Below are 20,124 nucleotides of genomic sequence, written 5' to 3' on the forward strand. Positions count from 1 at the left end.
GTGGGGGAGAGGGGGTTCATTTTATCTGGCAAGCTGATATTCCTGCACAGATGGAGCTTCTGTAATAGTGTGTGAATTCCACCCAGTGAGTTTACTCTAACACTGTATATCACCTATAGGCAGGATAAGCTATCTGGCACGTGATCTGGGATCAGATGTGCCAGTGTACAATGCCAATAGTTTTTTTATATATAAAAAGAACTATTAACACTGTGTAGAGATGAGCTTTCAAATAGGAAAAGGCGTTCTGCTGTTTGTTTATTTTTGCTGCGAGTTGTATTGTGCTTCCTTGCCAGCTTTGCTCTTGTCATGGCACTAGTAGAGCTTGTTTGTTTTCTCTGCCCAAACATCTGACTGGTATTTAGTCTTTAAGGTGTTTTTACATTTTTTACATTTAAGAACCTATTTCAAGAATTGGCTTTGTGACTCCATTTGAGGACCCTGCTTTGAGGAGGGGAGAGTGAGGAATGTGGCTTTGCGTTTGACGCATGGGCTGGCCAATCAGTGCTGTGCCCATCCAGCTCCTCCTGAAAATATTGGCAATGCCCAGGTCAATGTAGGAGCAGGTTTAGAGAATCAGAGAAAGTCTAGATAATTTCTTGCTGCAGCGGATGTGGACACACTATGGTTATCTACCACAATTAGTAAAAAGATAGCAACACAGCAGCTGAAAAAAGCAAAGGCTAATGTGTACAATCAGTGTACAATCAGAGGCTACAATCAGTGTAGACATTCACAACTCACATTTTCAGGATGATGATCTCATTCTTTGCTGCCTTCCGCACTTTGCGCCCATCTCTTTTCAGAAACTTCTTGCATGTATAGAGCTTCCCTGTTGATTTCTCCTTGGCACGGAATATCTCACAGAACTCCTCTCTGGCGAAAGAACACCCACCTTCAGATTTAAGCAGTCCATGCCCAGCAGCTGGAGCAGCCCAAGAGTGACCGTGTATACCTTAACTTAATGAGTCACCCACCCTCTCAAGAGCGCAGTATGCATCCATCTACCAGATTGTCTATTAGATGCATGCCAAATTCAAGCACACTTTCCCAGGTCCCACCAAAATGTGATTGCTCTTGGAGAAGTCCAGGCATGGGGTAGGGGTAGGAAGAAAGCTAAGGAGGAGCAACTGTCCTATAAGCCTGTGGAAACGTAAGAAATTGTGAGCTTGGCCAAATGGTTCACACTACTTCCTTTTATGTTTAGTGGAGGAACATAGGAAGCTGCCTTTTACTGAGCCAGACCCATTGGCCCATGGAGCTCTGTATTGTCTATGCTAACTGGCAGCTGCTCTCCAGGGCTTCATACAGGGTTCCCTCCCAGTACAACCAGGAGACATCGGGGGTTGAACCTTCTGCATGCAAAGCAGTTGCTCTGTCACTGAGCTACAGCCCTTCCCACCCATGGCTGGTGTGAGGCCACTAGAGTCTCTTGATGCACCAGGACCAGGTCTTCTCAGAATTGGGTTGTTTGGCAAAGAGGGTGGTACCCTGTTTCTCATATTTTAAGACATACCCATAAAATAAGCCATAGCAGGATTTTTAAGCATTCAAGGAATATAAGCCATACCCCGAAAATAAGACATAGTGATAGGCGCAGCAGCAATGCCGGCCGCAGCAGCAGCAGGAGGAGGAGGAAAAAAATAAGACATCCCTTGAAAATAAGCCATAGTGTGTTTTTTTGAGGAAAAAATAAATATAAGACATGTCTTATAATATGAGAAACACGGTAAACTCCATCTAAGGCTAAATACCGGCACTAGACCTAAAGTCAACAAGTACCTGGGGGGAGGTTGAAAAGAACCTTGAAGAGAGATCGCAAGCCTTTTAGTACCCAAATATGTTGGCCATGGGTAATATCTTCTGAAAAAAGTATGCGAGCTGCAAGCCAGGAAATCCTTAGTTCAAATCTCAACTTAAACTCGCCACGAGGCTAGTAGCCTCATGTTTATAACGTGTGCACATAAAGAGGAGCAGGATCGCATCAACAAGCTCTACCCCTGCCATATGCACATACATTTGCCTACATGTGTATAAATTTATAAACTGTACACATAGAGATTTGTACAAGTGGCAGGGGATAAACACAGTCTCAAATTCTGTGTATGAGTCTGCATGCATAGGTACATCGAAAATGTACAAAAATATGTGACTAGGGCTTGCCACTGTGATTCCACTCCCTCCTAAACACATTTGTTGTATGCATGTGGGATAGTGTGAGCAGCCCGTATGCCATTCTAGGCAAGCCACTGCCTTTTCAGCATGAGTCCTCACCTCCTGGTCTGCAATGGGTGGTTATTGGCTTAATCCACAAAGCCTAACCAGCAGAACTATGTGCTGTCTAAGTACAGAAAATTACTATTACCATGTGTGCTAAGTGACCCATTACAGGAGACATGGGTGGCCACTGAATATAGCCCTCTCTCCCCATATTGTTTGGCTGCACTTAATGCGAAGTGTGAGCTCAACTTCTTGTGAGTTTTCCTATTCCCCACCAGCAACAAAGAGATGGGGCAGGAGAGAGGGGAGAACGTAATGTGGGGAGCTGCCTTGGTCAGCAATCCTACGTCTGCAATAAGCAGCAGTTTAGATACCTGTTTGTTGAATTCTATTAACAAAAAAAGAACCCTTTCAGTTTCCATGTTCCCTTAAGCTCCAAAATGCCAGTGAATTGCTGCTGTTCAGGGTCATGGCCTTAACAGCCAAATTATTTAGGCAGTATGGATATTGTGGTTCATTCAAGCTTTACCACTCCCGTGGACCTGGATGGCTCTTAGTGACAGAGGGGCAGACCTAAGTCTTAGCTTGTCTGATGACCGCAATTGATACATGGAGTCATTGCAACGGAAACTACCATTTCACACGACAAGTACCCAACTGGCAACCAATGCCATTTGTATAGGATGCATAGAGTTGGAAGGAGCTTTGAAAGCAAGGAGAAGCAAAGACTTACGTTTTGATGACCTGCCCTAGGTCATATCTGTCAGTCACCTCAGATGGCTGGTTATAATCCTTCTTATCGCCCAGGGTAACACATCCAAACGGCATTGCCAAGCTTGGTGCTGAAATATAAGAGAATAAAAAGCTTTAGGTCATCACCCTTGGATTCAGGTAGTTTCAGGCATAGAGATCAGGGATATTTGAAGGTCCACCAGCCACTGCACCATAGATGAGCAGTAATAATAATAATAATAATAATAATAATAATAATAATTTATTATTTATACCCCGCCCATCTGGCCGGGTTCCCCCAGCCACTCTGGGCGGCTTCCAACAAAACAGAAATTCTAAAATACAGAAATCCATCAAACATTAAAATACAGAAATCCATCAAACATTAAAAGCTTCCCTAAACAGGGCTGCCTTGAGATGCCTTCTAAAGGTCTGGTAATTGTTGTTCTCTTTGACCTCTAGTGGGAGGGCATTCCACAGGGTGGGTGCCACTACCGAGAAGGCAACTTGCCTGGCTGGGTGTCCAGTAAAACAGTGATTTCACTCTCACTATAACCAAGTTGATGGGGAAGCTGCAATCAAGGAACCATCACCCACTTAGGTCAGAAAAAGGGACTTCAGTCACTCAGGTGCAGTTGCAATATCCACTATGAGCTGCTATTTGCTCATCCATTTATAGCCAGTCATTTCAAACACTTTTTCTGGCTATGTTAGAGCCAGACTTGATATGGCATCGGAGTTCTGTAAATGGGATATCCTGTTTGTTTGTTTTTAAGTTGAAAGCAGTGGTGGGAGGTCCCCTCTTTGGAACACAGCCACAATGCGGAGGGATTTTAACCTTTTCACCTGCATCATCTTTTCTGCCAATTAAAATCCGGCCATCTTGTCCTCCACTTATTTTGTGTGTGGTTGCCCCAACCGATTAGTGACACACTAAAATGATGTACTTTTAAATGTATTGTGGAAGGGCAGATTATTGTTCTGTTTCTTTTCTTATTTTTATTATGTATTTTGTGTTTTTATATTGTAATTGTATGATGTAAACTGCCCTGAGATCTACGGGTATAGGGCACTATACAAATCTAATAAATCAAAATAAAAAAATAAAAGAATTACTATTATTATTCTAAGTAAAATAAAAAAATTCCTTCAGTAGCACCTTAAAGACCAACTAAGTTTTTATTTTGGTATGAGCTTTCGTGTGCATGCACACTTCTTCACACACTTTAGTTATTACTGGCTCCATATATGCCATAGTTTATGTAATGATATGCAACTGAGCTAGATATGCATATATAGATAAGGGAAATATATGCCTTTTTGTCACAGGAATAATAATAATAATAAATTGTACACCACCCATTTGATTTCCTAATACATGGCTGCCTTCAGATGTCTTCTAAAGGTTGTAAAGTTTGCAATTATTCTGTATATGAGCCTCATAAAAACACAATAGCTCATAATAACACACATACCCCATTTCAAAAGATCTTCAATAGGAATGCATTTCAGACATTTGCAATCCATGCTTCATATTCCATATGCTGATAGTGGAATATGTGTCAATGACCACCCTGTATCCCAGTACTGGCAAAAATGTCAGTTCATAAAAATAAATTCTGTAGTTTAAAATGGTACAGAACCTGAACAATTATTACGAAACTAATATCTTGTGGTTATGCAGTGTGAAATCCATACGATTAATGTTGGTAGTTGCCAAGGAAGTTGTGTTATTTTTTTTTCCTGATTAGAAACACCTCCTACCTTTAAAAACAAAACAAAACACGTCTTTCTGTAATTGGCCAAGAGCCACAAAAATATTCCACGGAGAGAAACCATATGACAGCTTCATATGTCTGACGATCCTCTGCATCTATGATAGTCGATCAGCCTAGCTAAATTGGCTCTGCTCCATTAAACAAATGTTAATGGACACATACAGTAGATTCACCTTCTCTATTAGAGGTAGGAAACTAGTCTCATTTCCCCCCAAAAAACACTACAGAGAAGGATTTAGGAATACTCCAGCATGCAGATGGTACCTACTCACAGAAAGGCTCACCTTAAATTGAATATTGCATTGTCATGGACCCTATCTTCATAATACTGCTCAAAAAGACTTGTGGAAGCTCAGATGACAGACTGCAGCAGAGGACGAGCGACTACTTTCTGTTTGCCCGTAGTCCTTTAGGTCAAACCTAATGGGCTGAATCCATCGCACACATGATGGGACCCTGCTGCCACTCGCAGTTTCTCAGCATGTGTCTATTTGTCGCAACTGGTAATGTACATACAACTTTCCTGCATGGAAGTAATATCCATCCGTGTGTGGAGCAGCCCCGAATAAAAATATTTTGCAAGCATCCTGCACAAATATATATATGAATGCTGGGTGGGTGGGGGAACAGCTGCTGCCCCGCCCATCTGTGGGGTTATAGGCCACCTCTTGTGCGTGAATCTAGAGATTCTGGAAATACAGCTTGACAAAAAAAATGAAGCACAAGATAATATACCCAGGTCAATGCTGGAATTACTCATCAGGCAGCTCCTTGCCTTTGGGTTGTCACACAGTGATAGTGACAGCTGTATCATTAACGCATCTCCAGCAAGTGTAATTAGCCAGCAGTGCATTGAACTACAGTGCAATGAGCTCAGAGCAGAAACACCAGCAATCACGCTCCTATCCATCACAAATCGAGAACTGCCATATTCAGTTTACTTCTTTTTTAAAAAGCTCTCAGTTCTGAAACTGTACCGAAATCACACGATCCTCACAAAACAAAAGTAAACCTTTTCTCGCCCTCCCAATGGCATAGAGATGCAGAAAAATCCAATTCTTAACATGCTCAGCCAAGCAAAAATCAATCAGGCTCCCCACCATGCTGACAATCTCGATACCACATTCATACTTGTAACTTTTGGCAGAACTACCGGGAGTAGAAAAAGAGGGGGGAAAGGATTGATGGAGGTGCCTGTAATCCAGAGGTTTCTCACAACCCCCAGGTTCTCCACCCCAAATAACTGCAGTAGTGACTGACATTCCACAAAGTGATGCTGCTCAAAGCTCAAGTTATCTTTCAGAATGTGTTGCCTTCTGCACCTCGTAAGCTATGAACTGGGGTGGTGCTTTCAGGAGGGAGAGAATACAGTTTCCAGGTAGGTTTTGAGCCTACCCACAGTACCAGAAGCAAACATCTAAGTATTGGGGAAATGAGGGTCCCAAACCAGGATCAAACTGGTTTGGGCTCCTGATTTGATTGCAAGGTATGGTTCATGCAAACCATGATTTGCCACATTTGGATGAAATGGCAAACTATGGTTTTCTGTCAATAAGAAGCAGACGCATATGAACTCTCCACATGCATGAAGGAGGAGGGAGCACATATGACTGAAGATATCCATGGTTCTTAATGACAAATCCTTACTTGGACATGACTTCTGAATGCAGCCAGGGCAAGAACACTGACCAATTTCCTGGCAGTCAAAGGGCAACGAGAGGACTTTGTTTACTTTCCACGTTGTCACACAGCCCAATCTGATTGGCTATGCGGTGCTGTGATATCCTCATCTTAACTGCGTGATCCAGGATTGGTTGGGCTTACACAAGCACTGAGCAAGCGCTAAAATGCATGAAAAAAATGAAGGTGCGTTTTGTTTTGCTTTTTGTGCACGCTTTCTTTTCCCCAGCCCTTAGCACAAAACTTTATGGCTTACACTCCTCCCCGCAAATGACAACTCAGACGGCGGATACCAAAGCGTTTGCTGTTCATTTTTGATTGGGAGACCTCTACATCCAAAGCAGATGTAAGAACAGTATGGTGAAACAGCACTCTGCTGTTACTGGAAACCTTCCGTCAAAATCCTTGAGTTGATGCCTCTGTTTTGGTGGAATTTGCACAACTGAAAAATGAAAGGGGGAAAAGTCTGTAGCAGGAATCTTCAAACTTGACTATCCCAAGAGCTAATTTCTCCCTGCAATGGGGTATTTCTCACTCTAAGGTAGCGCGGGGAAGTCTTGGCCAAACATTGTTGATTTTGATTTTCACCAGTCCCAGCCAGCATGAGCAATGTCCAGGGATGATGGAAGCTGTAGCCTGGCAACATCTGGAAGACAACACCCCGCCCCTGTTCTAAGGAATTCTGTTGCCCTCACCGTCCCTGGAAACCCACTTCCATTCTTTACTTTCACAGCAAGAGGATAGCGAACAGGCTGCAGAAAGCTACGCAGATGGCTCGCACCTAAAGGCTTGCATGCAGAGGTATTGTGGTACGATGGCAAAGAGAACCGGATGTGAACGTTCCTACGTCAAAACTGAGTCACGAGGTAGACGTCAGAAAGCCACTGCCAGCCTCATCAGCCCCTCCCCTGCAATGTGGGGACCATGATACTGACCTACCTTATGCAAGGTTGACGTGGGAATTACTGAATAAATGCATGTGACATGCCTTGGACACTTTCATTAACTCCACTTCAATGTTACAGGTAGGTAGCCGTGTTGGTCTGGATCGAAGTAAAATAAAAAAAATTCCTTCAGTAGCACCTTAAAGACCAACTAAGTTTTTATTTTGGTATGAGCTTTCGTGTGCATGCACACTTCTTCAGATACGTATCTGAAGAAGTGTGCATGCACACGAAAGCTCATACCAAAATAAAAACTTAGTTGGTCTTTAAGGTGCTACTGAAGGAATTTTTTTTATTTTCCACTTCAATGCTATAATATGCAATGCTGGCCCAGTTTTCTACTCAGGAAGCCTGGGAACCATAGTGAGACTCCATATATGCAAGGTACACAGCTACATTGGGACCCTCGTACCTACGGGACCGCCTCTCCTGGTATGCCCTGCAGAGGACCTTAAGGTCCATAAAGAACAATATTTTGGAGACCCCGAGCCATAAGGCGGCTAGACTGGCCTCAACTACGGCCAGGGCCTTTTCAGTATTGGCCCCAACTTGGTGGAATGCTCTGTCACAGGAGACCAGGGCCCTGCGGGATTTGACATCTTTCCGCAGGGCCTGCAAGACGGAGCTGTTCTGCTTGGCCTTTGGGTTTTGATTTGGGCCATTTTTAAATGAGGTTGCATTTTAAAACAATTTTTAAATCTAAATTGTATTTTAATCTGCATTTTAATCAGTTGTTTTTCTTTCTTTTACGTTTTATTGTAATTTTATTGATGTCAGCCGCCCTGAGCCCAGCTCTCACTGGGGAGGGTGGGGTATAAATAAAATTTCATTATTATTATTATTATTATTATTATTATTATTATTATTACCAGACCACCTCTTCTAATGTGGAGGCTGAGTAGGCTCCCACTGATTGCTACCACCACTGAGTTCGGGCTGTGTATTGGGATTGTCTCTTGCAGTGTCCGTTCCACATGAGAAAAGAGGTTAAAAAATAGGTTATTTAATTTGTACTCTTCTTTGAGGCATAATTGGGCTGCAATCTCAATACTGACCAGCATCTGCTCAGTGGGGATAACTTTATGAATTTTATGACAGCTCAAAAGGAAGGTGAATTGGAAGAAGAATGGCGACAGCTGGAAGAAAAGCTTACTTATATATTTACTAAACTTACATCCTGCCTTACTCCAAGGTGTTAAAAGTGCAGAGTGCATGGTTCTCCCTTATTAATTTTCTCCTTAGAACAACCCTGCGAGGTTGGTTAGGCTGAGAGTCGGGCTGAAAGTCAGCAGCTGGCCAAGGTCAGCAAGTGAGTTTCATGGCTCAGGGAGGATTTGAATCTGGGTCTCCCTGGTGTACATCCATTACGCCACACTGAGAGCGAGCCTAGCATCTTGCTATGAAAAATACATTGCGGGCTAAGTTAGCGATTAACTACTGCTCGTTGTTTCTGCTTGTAGTTATTGAGACATTTGTACAGCCTCCCCCAAACTTGGGTCCCTAGACATTGTTGGATTACAGCTAAACATGGACTGCAGCATGACCTATGATTGGGGATGATGAAAGCTGAAGATCAAAAACATCTGGTGACACAAAGTTGCGGAAGACTGTTTTATTATTTGTGCTCCCAGAGCACATCTTTGATTGCTTACTGTTTATTTGATTGCTTGTCTGTTGCCTAATCTTGCTGTGTTTGTTTTGTATCCTTGGCTGCCTTGGGGACTCATGGATGGATATGTGGGACAGAAGCATTTTTAAATGTAATAAATCAGGGGTCCCTTTACCTTAGCATGATAAGACTCCCGGACACTGAACTGGGACATGAACCATTACACAAAATGCTCATTTATATAGGTATGATTTGTGCCACAGCTCCAGCTTTGGCTTCTGTTTACAGAGCCTGGAATATATGAAATGGGAAGAGACAGAAGTGCTGGCATAGCCATCTAGAATTAAGAACTGCGTGGATAGCTCTCTTCAGCTGATTTCTCAATATTCAGCACGAAGGCTACTAGCTGAATGAGCTAACTGCCCCCAGTGAAAAATATTGCAAAACAGATTAAACATTTGCACCAGGTGTTTGCACTCTTTTGCTTTGTGTTTCTTACCGAAAAGAAAGATGCATGTGTGACCAGTCAGGCAGGGTTGCTAGCTCCTACTGGCTTGTAAAAGCACACTTTTCAGGGGACAGGAATGGATAAGAGAATGGATGGACCACACACCAAAAGTTAGTATTGTTGGGCATAGGAAAGGAAAGGATGTGTACTTGAATCTCCTCCTTGCTTAAGAACTTGCAGTGTTTGTGTTGCACCAGAGGCCCCCACCCCATCCTCTCATCCCAGCCTTAGAGGATTTAAAGGGAAGGTAAAGGACCCCTGGACAGTTAAGTCCTGTCAAAGGTGACTATTATTTGGTTGTGGTGCTCATCTCACTTTCAGGCCGAGGGAGCCGGTGTTTGTCCACAGACAGTTTTCCAGGTCATGTGGCCAGCATGACTAAACCACTTCTGTAGCAATGGAACACTGTGACGGAAGCCAGAGCACATGACAACACTGTTTACCTTCCCGTCACAGTGGTATCTATTTATCTACTTGCACTGGCATGCTTTCGAACTGCTAGGTTGGCAGGAGCTGGGACAGAGCAACGGGAGCTCACCCCATCGTGGGGATTCGAACCATCAAACTTCTGATCGGCAAGCCCAAGAGGCTCAGTGCTTTAGACCTCAGCGCCACCACAGGGTCCCTAGAGGATTTATAGGGACTTGACTCACAGGGTTATTGCAAGGATTGTGAACCTTTTTGCACATGCCTGTTATGCACTCCACCATTGCCTGCTGTGGGGCCAGTGAGCATGCGAGCCACGGACTTCTGTGTTGTGGGGCCCAGGCATTGGAACATAGGGGCACAGAAAGTTGCTTACACTGAGTCAGACCTGTGGATCCATCTAGCTCAGTAATGCCTACACTGACTGGCAGCAGCTCTCCAGGGTTTCAGGCAGGTCTCTCCCAGCACTACCTGGGGTTCATTGAACATGCATGCAAGGCAGATGTTTTGCTACTGAGCTACACATCTTCCCCAAACTCCCTCCCTCCCTTTAGAGCTGTGATTGGCCCCCTCATTCTCCTCCAAGGAAATGGTGAAGATCAGGCTTTTAATAACAAGGGTTTCATTTTGTTATTCTGGTGCCTATGCTATTTTTTTTGTCTTTTAAATACAGTTGGGGTGGTAGTGTTATTTTTTGGTTACTCTTGGATCCTTATGCTTTATTTATACTGTAGGCATACATTTTGTATGCTACTTTGGGGGCCTTTTGGTCCAAAGATGGCATGGTGCAGTCAAATTTACCCCACCTTACTTTATCTCCCGAGTAGCAAAGAAAACAAAAGCAGCAACAAATGCCAGCAAAGGAGATAGGCATAGCTCACAGTGACTCACACAAGTCACATTGTGAAATCCATAGTGGTTGCTAACGAGGCAATTATTTGCTGCGACATAAAGCCAAGGTACTTGCTACATGCACTCATGCATTACTCTCCCTGGACTTTAAAATTTTATTTTTAAGAACAACACACGAATAAATCACTGGAGCCTGCAATTAGGAATATAAGGAGCTGCAGAGACAGACCACTGGTCCATCTCATTCAGTACTGTCTGGACTGATGGGCAGCAGATCTCCAGAATTTTATGCAGGGTTCTCCTCCATCTCTACCTGGAGATGCTGGGGATTGAACATAGAGGGCTTGCTTTTTACCTTTTACTTTCTGCATGAAAAGCAGGTGTTCTAGCACTGAGCTATGGCCTTTCCCTACGGGATGTTGACACTGGGGAGGAGATACTTAGCCCTTTCCTGACCTGCTATTTTTTCTGTAAGAAACTGTTCCACCCAATTGTTTCTCTACCCACTTTAGAAAATACAGGAAAAACAGCCAGAAAGAGGAGATTTTGAGCAGAAGGTTGTCCATAGGAGAACGGGTTAAATGTCCTAACCACTTTGTGCTGAAAGTGACAGCTTCCCATGGCATTTTGTATTTTCCTTTTTTTAAAAAACAACAACAACAACACAGCAAGAACTAGGGAAAATTACACACAAATGTACACAATATTTAATCTGGCACCTAGAGGAGTGACTTCAGGCAGAGCCCAGAAGCAGAAAGGACTCTTGGCCACCAGAGGTCGCTGCAATGCAAATTATTGGCCACATTGTATGTATGTGTTTCTGGCTAGGGAATAAAGGAGATTTGTTGCCATCTGGGTCCACCTTTGGGGAACTGGAGAACTGTGACAAAGGATCGAAACAATCACTTTTACGTGCAACACCCAGAGAGGCACGTGGCCGCTTTTGACTGGAGTGTGGAGGAACAGTGAGAAACAGTGTCTACATAATAGAAAGCCACATCTCTACTTAAAGGGGGTGATGATAAGTATTATACCAGATGTAAAAAAAATACATTAATATACATAGACCAGTATTTGTGAAGTTTGAGAAGCTTTTCAAAAAGGAGAACAGTGGACATAGAAACATTATGCAGGCCACCGCAAGCACATAAAGTTGTATGCGGGGAAATTAGAACCAAAATAATAAAACATTTACAACCCTCAAAGCAACAGTCAAAGAATGCATATTCAGTGCTGGCAATTCTGGGCAGCACACAGCATCCATCTGCAAGAAATATCCCAATGAAATATGGTAAAAAAAAAGCCAGCTTTCTTAAAAACCATTGAAGCTCCAACTCCTCAAATATTTATTTATAAGCTACCTTGCCTTCACACACACACCAGCTAGAGGCAGAATATGAGCGAAGTTTCAGTAGAGTGTTTTGCAGAGACAAAAAATAATAATGAATATTTTCTGCTCTTCAGTAATACAGAATTTTAAACTTCTAGTAATCTTGAGCAGTTTTCCCCAGCTAGCTGCACCCACCAATCCATCTCAATCTCCTGTTTTAACTAGCACGAGGTCACCACAGCCTTAGCTAGTGCTTTCTGTAAACTCCAGCTTCAGTCCACAATAATTGTTTTTTGTGTGTGTCTATGTGTGGTGTGGTGTGTTATTTCCCTCTCCCCTTTACATAACTGTGCCACTGGCAAGCCTGACCCCATGGTTGCTAAGCCTTCTTTCTCTATTGGACAGGCACCCCCAAACTTCGGCCCTCCAGATGTTTTGGACTACAATCCCCATCTTCCCCAACCACTGGTCCTGTTAGCTAGGGATCATGGGAGTTGTAGGCCAAAACATCTGGAGGGCCGCAGTTTGGGGATGCCTGCTATTGGAGAATACTTCTCGACACTGGGCTACATCTAACAGTGTTGCTCTGCGCACGACAGACTTCTGCTTCCACAATGGAGCTTCTCTTCCCTCCCCTCTGAAAATGCGGGATCCCCATCACTGAAGTTGTTGACATCCCTCCTCTGTGCTGTGATCCAGATCTAAACTGGCCCCCGCCAAGTGGCTGCTTTTTTTTGGATAAGATAGCTAGAATTGCAGTCACAAAACTCTGCCTATTTGGTCATAAGTGACCTAAAATACATTATAAAACTGGTTTTAACTTTACAAACAGAATCATTGGGTCAGGTAGGACCTCCTGGGCCACCTAGTCCAACTCTTTGCTGGCTGCAGGAGATCGAGAGCAGAGCATCTCCAACAGATAGTTCTTCAGCATCTGCTTAAAACCCCTCAGGAGGGGAGAGCCCACCATCATCCCTCCAGGTTTAAAGAGAATGTATTGATAACAAAATCGTGTCATGAAAATGTAGATGTTGTGGCATCCTTTTCCGTATTAGACACTGGCTGAAAGAGCTAAACTAGCTGCGGCACAAATGGCCAGTTCTCACTGCAAAGATTTGAGATGTCAGGGTAAGATTAAGACCTGAGAGACAAGGGTTCAAATCCCTACTCAGCCGTGAAGCTCACTGGGTGACCATGGGCCAGTCACTGCCTCTCAGTCTAACCTACCTCACAGGGCTGTTGTAGGGATTAAATGAGGGGGAGAACTTTGTACACCGCCTTGAGCTCCTTGGAGAAAAGGTGGGATATAAATGCAATAAAATAAACAGAGATTAAGACGGTGCCCCAAAATCTGTGGGGTACTTGCTCTTTACAGAACAGCCATTAATGACCTGTAAAAAGGAACGAACAAGCGAAGTGACTAAATTTCCAAATGATGCTAAATTATTCAACACAGTTAAGTCTAAAGCAGGCTGCGAGGATTTACAGAAGGATCTCGCAGTGTTGAGAGAAAGGGCAATGAAATGGCAGATGAAATTAAACGTTGGTAAATGTAAAGTGACGCATGCTAAGAAGAATTAAAGCCCAATGGTACTTCCACTTTACTGCATCCAGAATTGGCAACCAGCATTCAAGGAGGAGATCCCGAGACAGCTAGAGACGGGACTATCAAAAAGGCAAACCGTGCTAAGGGGGATTTATCTCTTCATATTAGAAAATAATGAAGCATCCGTTCTCAGAAAGGATAAAACTTTGAAAGGCAGCAGCTAAGATGTTATAATACAGGCATAGTAAAATAATGTATGGTTTGAGGAGAGACAATATAGAAAGTGTACTTACTAATTTGCACATGAACCACAAACGGAATACAACTCATTCTTGTAAGTTATTAGCATTCAGGAAAGCTGCGTAATGGCTAACAGTATGCAGGTTTCAAAGAGACCTAGCAAAGTTTGTGGAACCCAACAAGGAATGGGATTCTTTGCTGGTGCCTTGTCTCCCGGAAAATAGGGCATTGACTATTGCCAGAGATATTCTGCTGGGCTAGATGAACTACTGTATATTCCTGCGTATAAGACTACTTTTTAACCCAGGAAAATATTCTCAAAATTCGGGGATCGTCTTATATGCCGGGTCGTATTTCTTATACGGCGAGTATATCCCAAACTCTATATTTTAACTGGAAAAGTTGGGGGTCGTCTTATATGCCCAGTCGTCTTATACGCCGGAATATACGGGTATTTATTGCCTATGGGGGGGTCTTTCTACAATCTATGAGCCTATTTCAGCTTTATACTGTCATAGCTTTCTGAGAAGTGCAGTTTGGTGAGGGTGCTAAGGTTTCAGACAAAATGAGGGCCTCATTTGGGGCCAATGAAAGGAGTCATGAGAGCTGGGTTTTAGAGGCCTGGCCCCCCCAGCCTAAGGGTCCTCCTGCCTACACTTAGGGGAAGCACATTCCAGATGTTGGGGTCATCACAGAGACCTTGTGGCAAATCTTTCTACTGTGTAAACTGGGACATGAAACAGTGGCTCTTCTTTAGAGGAATACCTAGGGTCCATTGCAGCCTTGGCAAGGAGCTGTATTGGCACCCCTCCCCCCCACCCCAAATCACTTTACCTCAATAGCCACATTAGAAATTAACGCATTGGCCCGTATATAAACCACACCTTTAAAAACTGGAGGGGAGGAAACGAATATAAGTCGCTCCATTCCTCCCCACTGCTCCTGGCTGCATACTGGGGGGGGGGAGGAGCCGTGCTGACTTTGCCTTTCCCTTTCCTCGCTCTCTCCCTTCCCGGCCTTGGGGGAGAGAATGGAGGACTATGCACAGGGCGGGCACCCCTGGCGCTGTTTGCCCCATGCTCCTGGCTGCATACCGTAAGGTCGCGAATATAAGCCGCACTTGAACTTTTCACGGTTGGAATCTGGGGGAAAAGTGAGGCTTATATTCAGGCCAATACGGTACTACATTTTATGGGACCCAAGTACTCAAAGTGTACAGAATGAGGGTGAGGAGAGGAGGAAGGGTGGGGGAAAATGCATGCCTTTGTGCCATGCGGTGTGAGAAGGATGGGAAGCTTCTCCTGCGTTTGATTTTACTACATACATGTCGCTACATGCACATACATCATATACTCCACAGTCTCCAGCACTCTACCTTCATAGCACCCTTGCCATTTCTCAGCTCCCAGCTCTTGTCTAAATTCACAACCTTATGCAGATAATTGGAGACAGATTTCTGGGGTGATTTTTGCACCCCAGCCCAGACCTGTGTGCAGTAGAAAAGGAAGGCTGGGGCAGGATGCATTGGGTACCACGGGGGATCCATGGAGGGCTGTAGGAAGTTTTGGCAATGTTTTCCAAAAAAGATCAACAACTTTGTGGCTGACTCCCTAAAAACAACTTTGGGCAATAACCCCTCTGTGCTTCTTACCGATCTAAGGGAGAACTCTGGAGGCATGCAGGGCCTAGCGGTTTCCATGTGTCCTTGAACTTTATATATGTCTGTGAGAGTTGTACTGACCGCTTAATGTCTACACGGAAGTAACTGCATATGGGATTCTAGCCTAAATTAGTGTTGCTTAATTCCACAAGTAGAAAACTCATGGACAGACTAACCCAACAGAAACTTTAGCCATGCTTCTTTTGTGGTAGCCTCTTGCCCCAGTTTCCGTGTGTTGCAATGAAGGATGGAATATAAGGTTTAAAAATTATTTTTTCTTTTGACCGTTTGTATCTGCAAAGACCAGTTCTTATAATCCCCAAACAATTTTTCAGCAGTTCATCATTATTCATTGACTTGGCAGAAGCTGAAATTATGCTAATTTTGGTCTAGTAACAGAACAAAATGGCAAAACATTTTTTTTCTGGTCAATGAGCCCATAAAAATATCATATAAAATGTATCCAGATGAACCACCACAATTTCAGCCATCCAAATGGCAGTGGTGTGCATAACCCAGAGTCTGTTGAACCAAGATTTGGAAAAGAAAGTGTCCTGATGAATCAGACCAGAGGTCCATCCAGATAGCATTGTCTTGTCCACGACCAGATCTCACATGCTACAATAAGATGCCTGTGGGAAGCCTACAAATAGGGCAGGAAGGCCACAATATCTATCTCCTGTTGTTGTTCCTGGAACATACTTTAGTTTAGAACAAAGGTGAGTAACAGTGCAGGGGGCATGGTAGAAGGGTAGAAGATTGTGCATGGGGAATTTATGACCATCCAATGAAGCTGAACATTGGGAGATTCAGAACATGCAAAAGGAGGTAATGCTTACAGTCATTATAGACTGCTTTAACAATTTCCTTTTTTATGGTCCATCTCCCATCTCTGGGAATCAGGGCTATTATCAGTTTTACTCTTTCCTTTCCGAACCTCATCGTCTTTATAGGTTTCCCACCTCCTTTGCAGTTGGGAAAGAATCATGTTCAGAAGTGTAGTGCAGGTGTGTGTGGGATTTAACCCTGTCCGTCCCACATCATGGTTCCAATGAAAACTGTGCCCCTCCTCACAACATTTAGGGTTGCTAAATGGCTGCATGACATTATTTGAATTGCGCCCCGAGGCACCCGAGCCACAAAGTTCCAGGAGAACAAGAAGTCACACTGACACGGAATATTTGGTTTATGGGTTCAAATAGTCCACAACTTTATTGGTTACAGATGTGAGCGGTTTGGCTTAGGCCAGGCTTCCTCAACCTCGGCCCTCCAGATGTTTTGAGGCTACAATTCCCATCATCCCTGACCACTGGTCCTGCTAGCTAGGTATCATGGGAGTTGTAGGCCAAAACATCTGGAGGGCCAAGGTTGAGGAAGCCAGCTTAGGCATTGGGGTGAAGCCAGGCTGTATCTTGACTCCTGCCCATCTGCAGGGAGTCCACGGAAGGGTAAACCACCAAAAGGAGGTGCCCTATAACTTACGTCAAATAGTGGCACCACGAGGGGTTCCCATAGGGGCTGTGACATGGGCCTAGCCCACACCCAGGCTTCAGACTGTATTTACACCCCGGGTCCCTTTAACAGGATACCCTTACTGAGGAGGGGCAGGCGAGGCAACAACCTCCCCTCCAATCAAAGGCTTACCCAATGCCTAACCTCACAAAAGTTGTGACGATTGCTACTAGGTAGGCAAAAACCAAATGGCCGGTGCCAATTTGCCAAATGGAAAAAATTCCTACCCGGCCCAACAACCAGGCGAACGGCAACTGCTATAGCAAGGTCATATCAGAGCAAAGCATGATAAGAGGGTTGGTGGGGTGATCTGATTAAAAGGCAGGAAGAGGGAGCCAACCGGCCATACCAAGTTTCAACGGCCATTGGCCACACCCACTCTGCCAGCTGATTGGCTGCAGCTGCCACGCAATACCGTGGTTGGCTATGACATAGGGGTGAGGTAGTGTACCTCCCCTCATGCTGGAAGACCTTGAGGCACGGCTGTCCATGCGCAACACCGCCCACCGATATAGAGGTGAGCGGGCTTATGAAAAGCTGGAAGTGCCATTGCTATTCCACAGATATGAAGCCTCCGCCCCCCAAGAACAGGGAAGTTGAAGGGGAGAAAGGGAAAAATCAAAGGTGGAATGGGATGGGTCCCTCCATTTTTTAAAAAACTTTTTTTTCTAGTCCTTCAAATTTCTATATAGCAATAATAGTCTACACTAAGTTATCCATGTCTGAAGGCACCTAAAAACAGGGTATCTGGGGGGCACTTTGAAAGTGGTAACTTTACAATGTTTGGCCCCCTCCTAAAGTGTCAGATGGAATTTACTGGAGAAATTTCACAGAAACATCTCCCTGGATTTATACTCAGATTCACACCCCCCCCCCCCCGGGCAGATCACATCGTACACACAGTAAAATGGAGAGAAATTACACAGCCGAGAGCTCAGAAAGCACCTTAGCAGTGGATGATGACTTACTTCCTCAGATGACATACATTATTCACAGCCTCGGGGTGCATAATAACCATTAAACACACAATACTAAGATACAAAGCAGACATAATAATATAAAATAATTTTACGACATTAAAGTAATTTTAACGTAAAGACATAGATTTAAATATTTCAAATAGCATACATTTCTTAAAAATATATATCAGTAAGCTAAACTCTTGCTTATTCCCAGCCCGTAACTAATTTCTAAATAATTTATCCATGATTTGTATATTGAAGTCACATGGGCAAACACTTGAAAGAAATGTGTGGAGGAAACTCCATGTGGCAAGTCATTTGTTTGAATGTAACTTTTAACTATTCCACTACAAACTACAGTCGGTACCTCGGGTTAAGAACTTAATTCATTCTGGAGGTCTGTTCTTAACCTGAAACTGTTCTTAACCTGAGGTACCACTTTAGCTAATGGGGCCTCCCGCTGCCACTGTGCCACCGCCGCAAATTTCCTGTTCTCATCCTGAAGCAAAGTTCTTAACCCGAGGTACTATTTCTGGGTTAGCGGAGTCTGTAACCTGAAGCGTCTGTAACCTGAAGTGTATGTAACCAGTGGTAAAGGTAAAGGGACCCCTGACTGTTCGGTCCAGTCGTGACCGACTCTGGGGTTGCGCGCTCAACTCACATTATTGGCCAAGGGAGCCGGCGTACAGCTTCCAGGTCATGTGGCCAGCATGACAAAGCCGCTTCTGGCGAACCAGAGCAGCACACGGAAACGCCCTTTACCTTCCCGCTGTAGCGGTCACTATTTATCTACTTGCACTTTGACGTGCTTTCGAACTGCTAGGTTGGCAGGAGCTGGGACCGAGCAACGGGAGCTCACCCCTTCGCAGGGATTCGAACCGCCAACCTTCTGATCAGCAAGCCCTAGGCTCTGTGGTTTAACCCACAGCGCCACCTGCGTCCCTGTAACCAGAGGTACCACTGTACTAAAAAGGAGAGGCTGTGGTTGGTTTGGTTAAATGTCCAAAAGGACAAATGCTCCTTCTTGCGATAGTATGCATGTACAGTCATACCTCGGTTTAAGTATGCTTCGGTTTGAGTCCTTTCAGTTTAAGTACTCCGCGGACCCGTCTGGAACGGATTAATCCACTTTCCATTACTTTCAATGGGAAAGTTCGCTTTAGGTTAAGTACAGACTTCCGGAACCAATTGTGTACTTAAACCGAGGTACCACTGTACTTAAATTTCTTCCTGTCTGGAGCTCTACCATGCAGTCTTTCTGCAACCTGTGAAATGGGTATGGCTATGTACATGTGATTGCTTCTGAAGAGTAAAGTGAATTACAACCCCCATAATAGTATTGTTAAGCGGTACTAGCCCTGATACAGCTTGGTTACAAGCATTATAGATGAAAGGACATATGAGGGGAAAGTATGTTGATTCCTATCCTAATTCCTCATTACAGTTGCTTCCCCATGTCCCATGGCAGTTAATAAGATGTTAAAATTAACCAGATCAGATCAGAAGCAGCTTCTAGTTTGGTCAATTTCTTTAGTCAAGGGAAAAAGGAACGGACTTGGATGGTAGAACATCGCTGAGAGGAAGCGATTGCACTTGTCCTTTCATGTACTTATGTAGATCTGTGTGCTTTCATCTAGACCCTTTCAAGTGCATTTCAGAAAGTTTTTATTTATTCAAAAATAGTTCTAAAAATCTTGCAGGCATATGACAGAGTGCCTATTTTCACATAATGGCACTACCGGATGAGTTCCTACAACAGTCACACTGATATCTATGCACTCCAGTTGCATCAGAGATGGTTGTTCTCCTGGGAAATAGCTTAGGTTTGAACCATGGCAGAAACTTTGTCTGATCAGAGGTCATGCTGGGGCAGCTGGTCGTGGGAAGTGTGTGTACCATGAGCAAGTCAGAGGCAGATTAGATTAGGCTGAATATTCATACCCTAGGGACGCGGGTGGCGCTGTGGTCTAAACCACAGAGCCTAGGGCTTGGCAATCAGAAGGTCGGTGGTTCGAATCCCCGTGACGGGGTGAGCTCCCGTTGCTCGGTCCCAGCTCCTGCCCACCTAGCAGTTCGAAAGCACATCAAAATGCAAGTAGATAAATAGGTACCACTCTGGCAGGAA

The 20,124-nt window shown here is 44.1% G+C and overlaps 1 protein-coding gene across 1 annotated transcript in view; it reads right to left on the bottom strand.

The window, feature by feature from the left end:
- The window catches only part of CAMKV (CaM kinase like vesicle associated), a 60,843-nt gene that overhangs the window by 9,432 nt on the left and 31,287 nt on the right, over window positions 1-20,124 (bottom strand). The window contains exons 2-3 of the mRNA XM_035105966.3: window positions 2,954-3,062; window positions 745-876 (exon numbers count right to left, since the gene is read on the bottom strand). Of these exons, the coding sequence (XP_034961857.2) occupies window positions 745-876; window positions 2,954-3,048 (227 nt within the window). The 5' untranslated portion in view covers window positions 3,049-3,062. The remainder of the gene's footprint in view (window positions 1-744; window positions 877-2,953; window positions 3,063-20,124) is intronic.

This window comes from Zootoca vivipara, chromosome 2 (assembly GCF_965207765.1).
Source record: "Zootoca vivipara chromosome 2, rZooViv2.hap1.1, whole genome shotgun sequence".
NCBI lineage: Eukaryota > Metazoa > Chordata > Lepidosauria > Squamata > Lacertidae > Zootoca > Zootoca vivipara.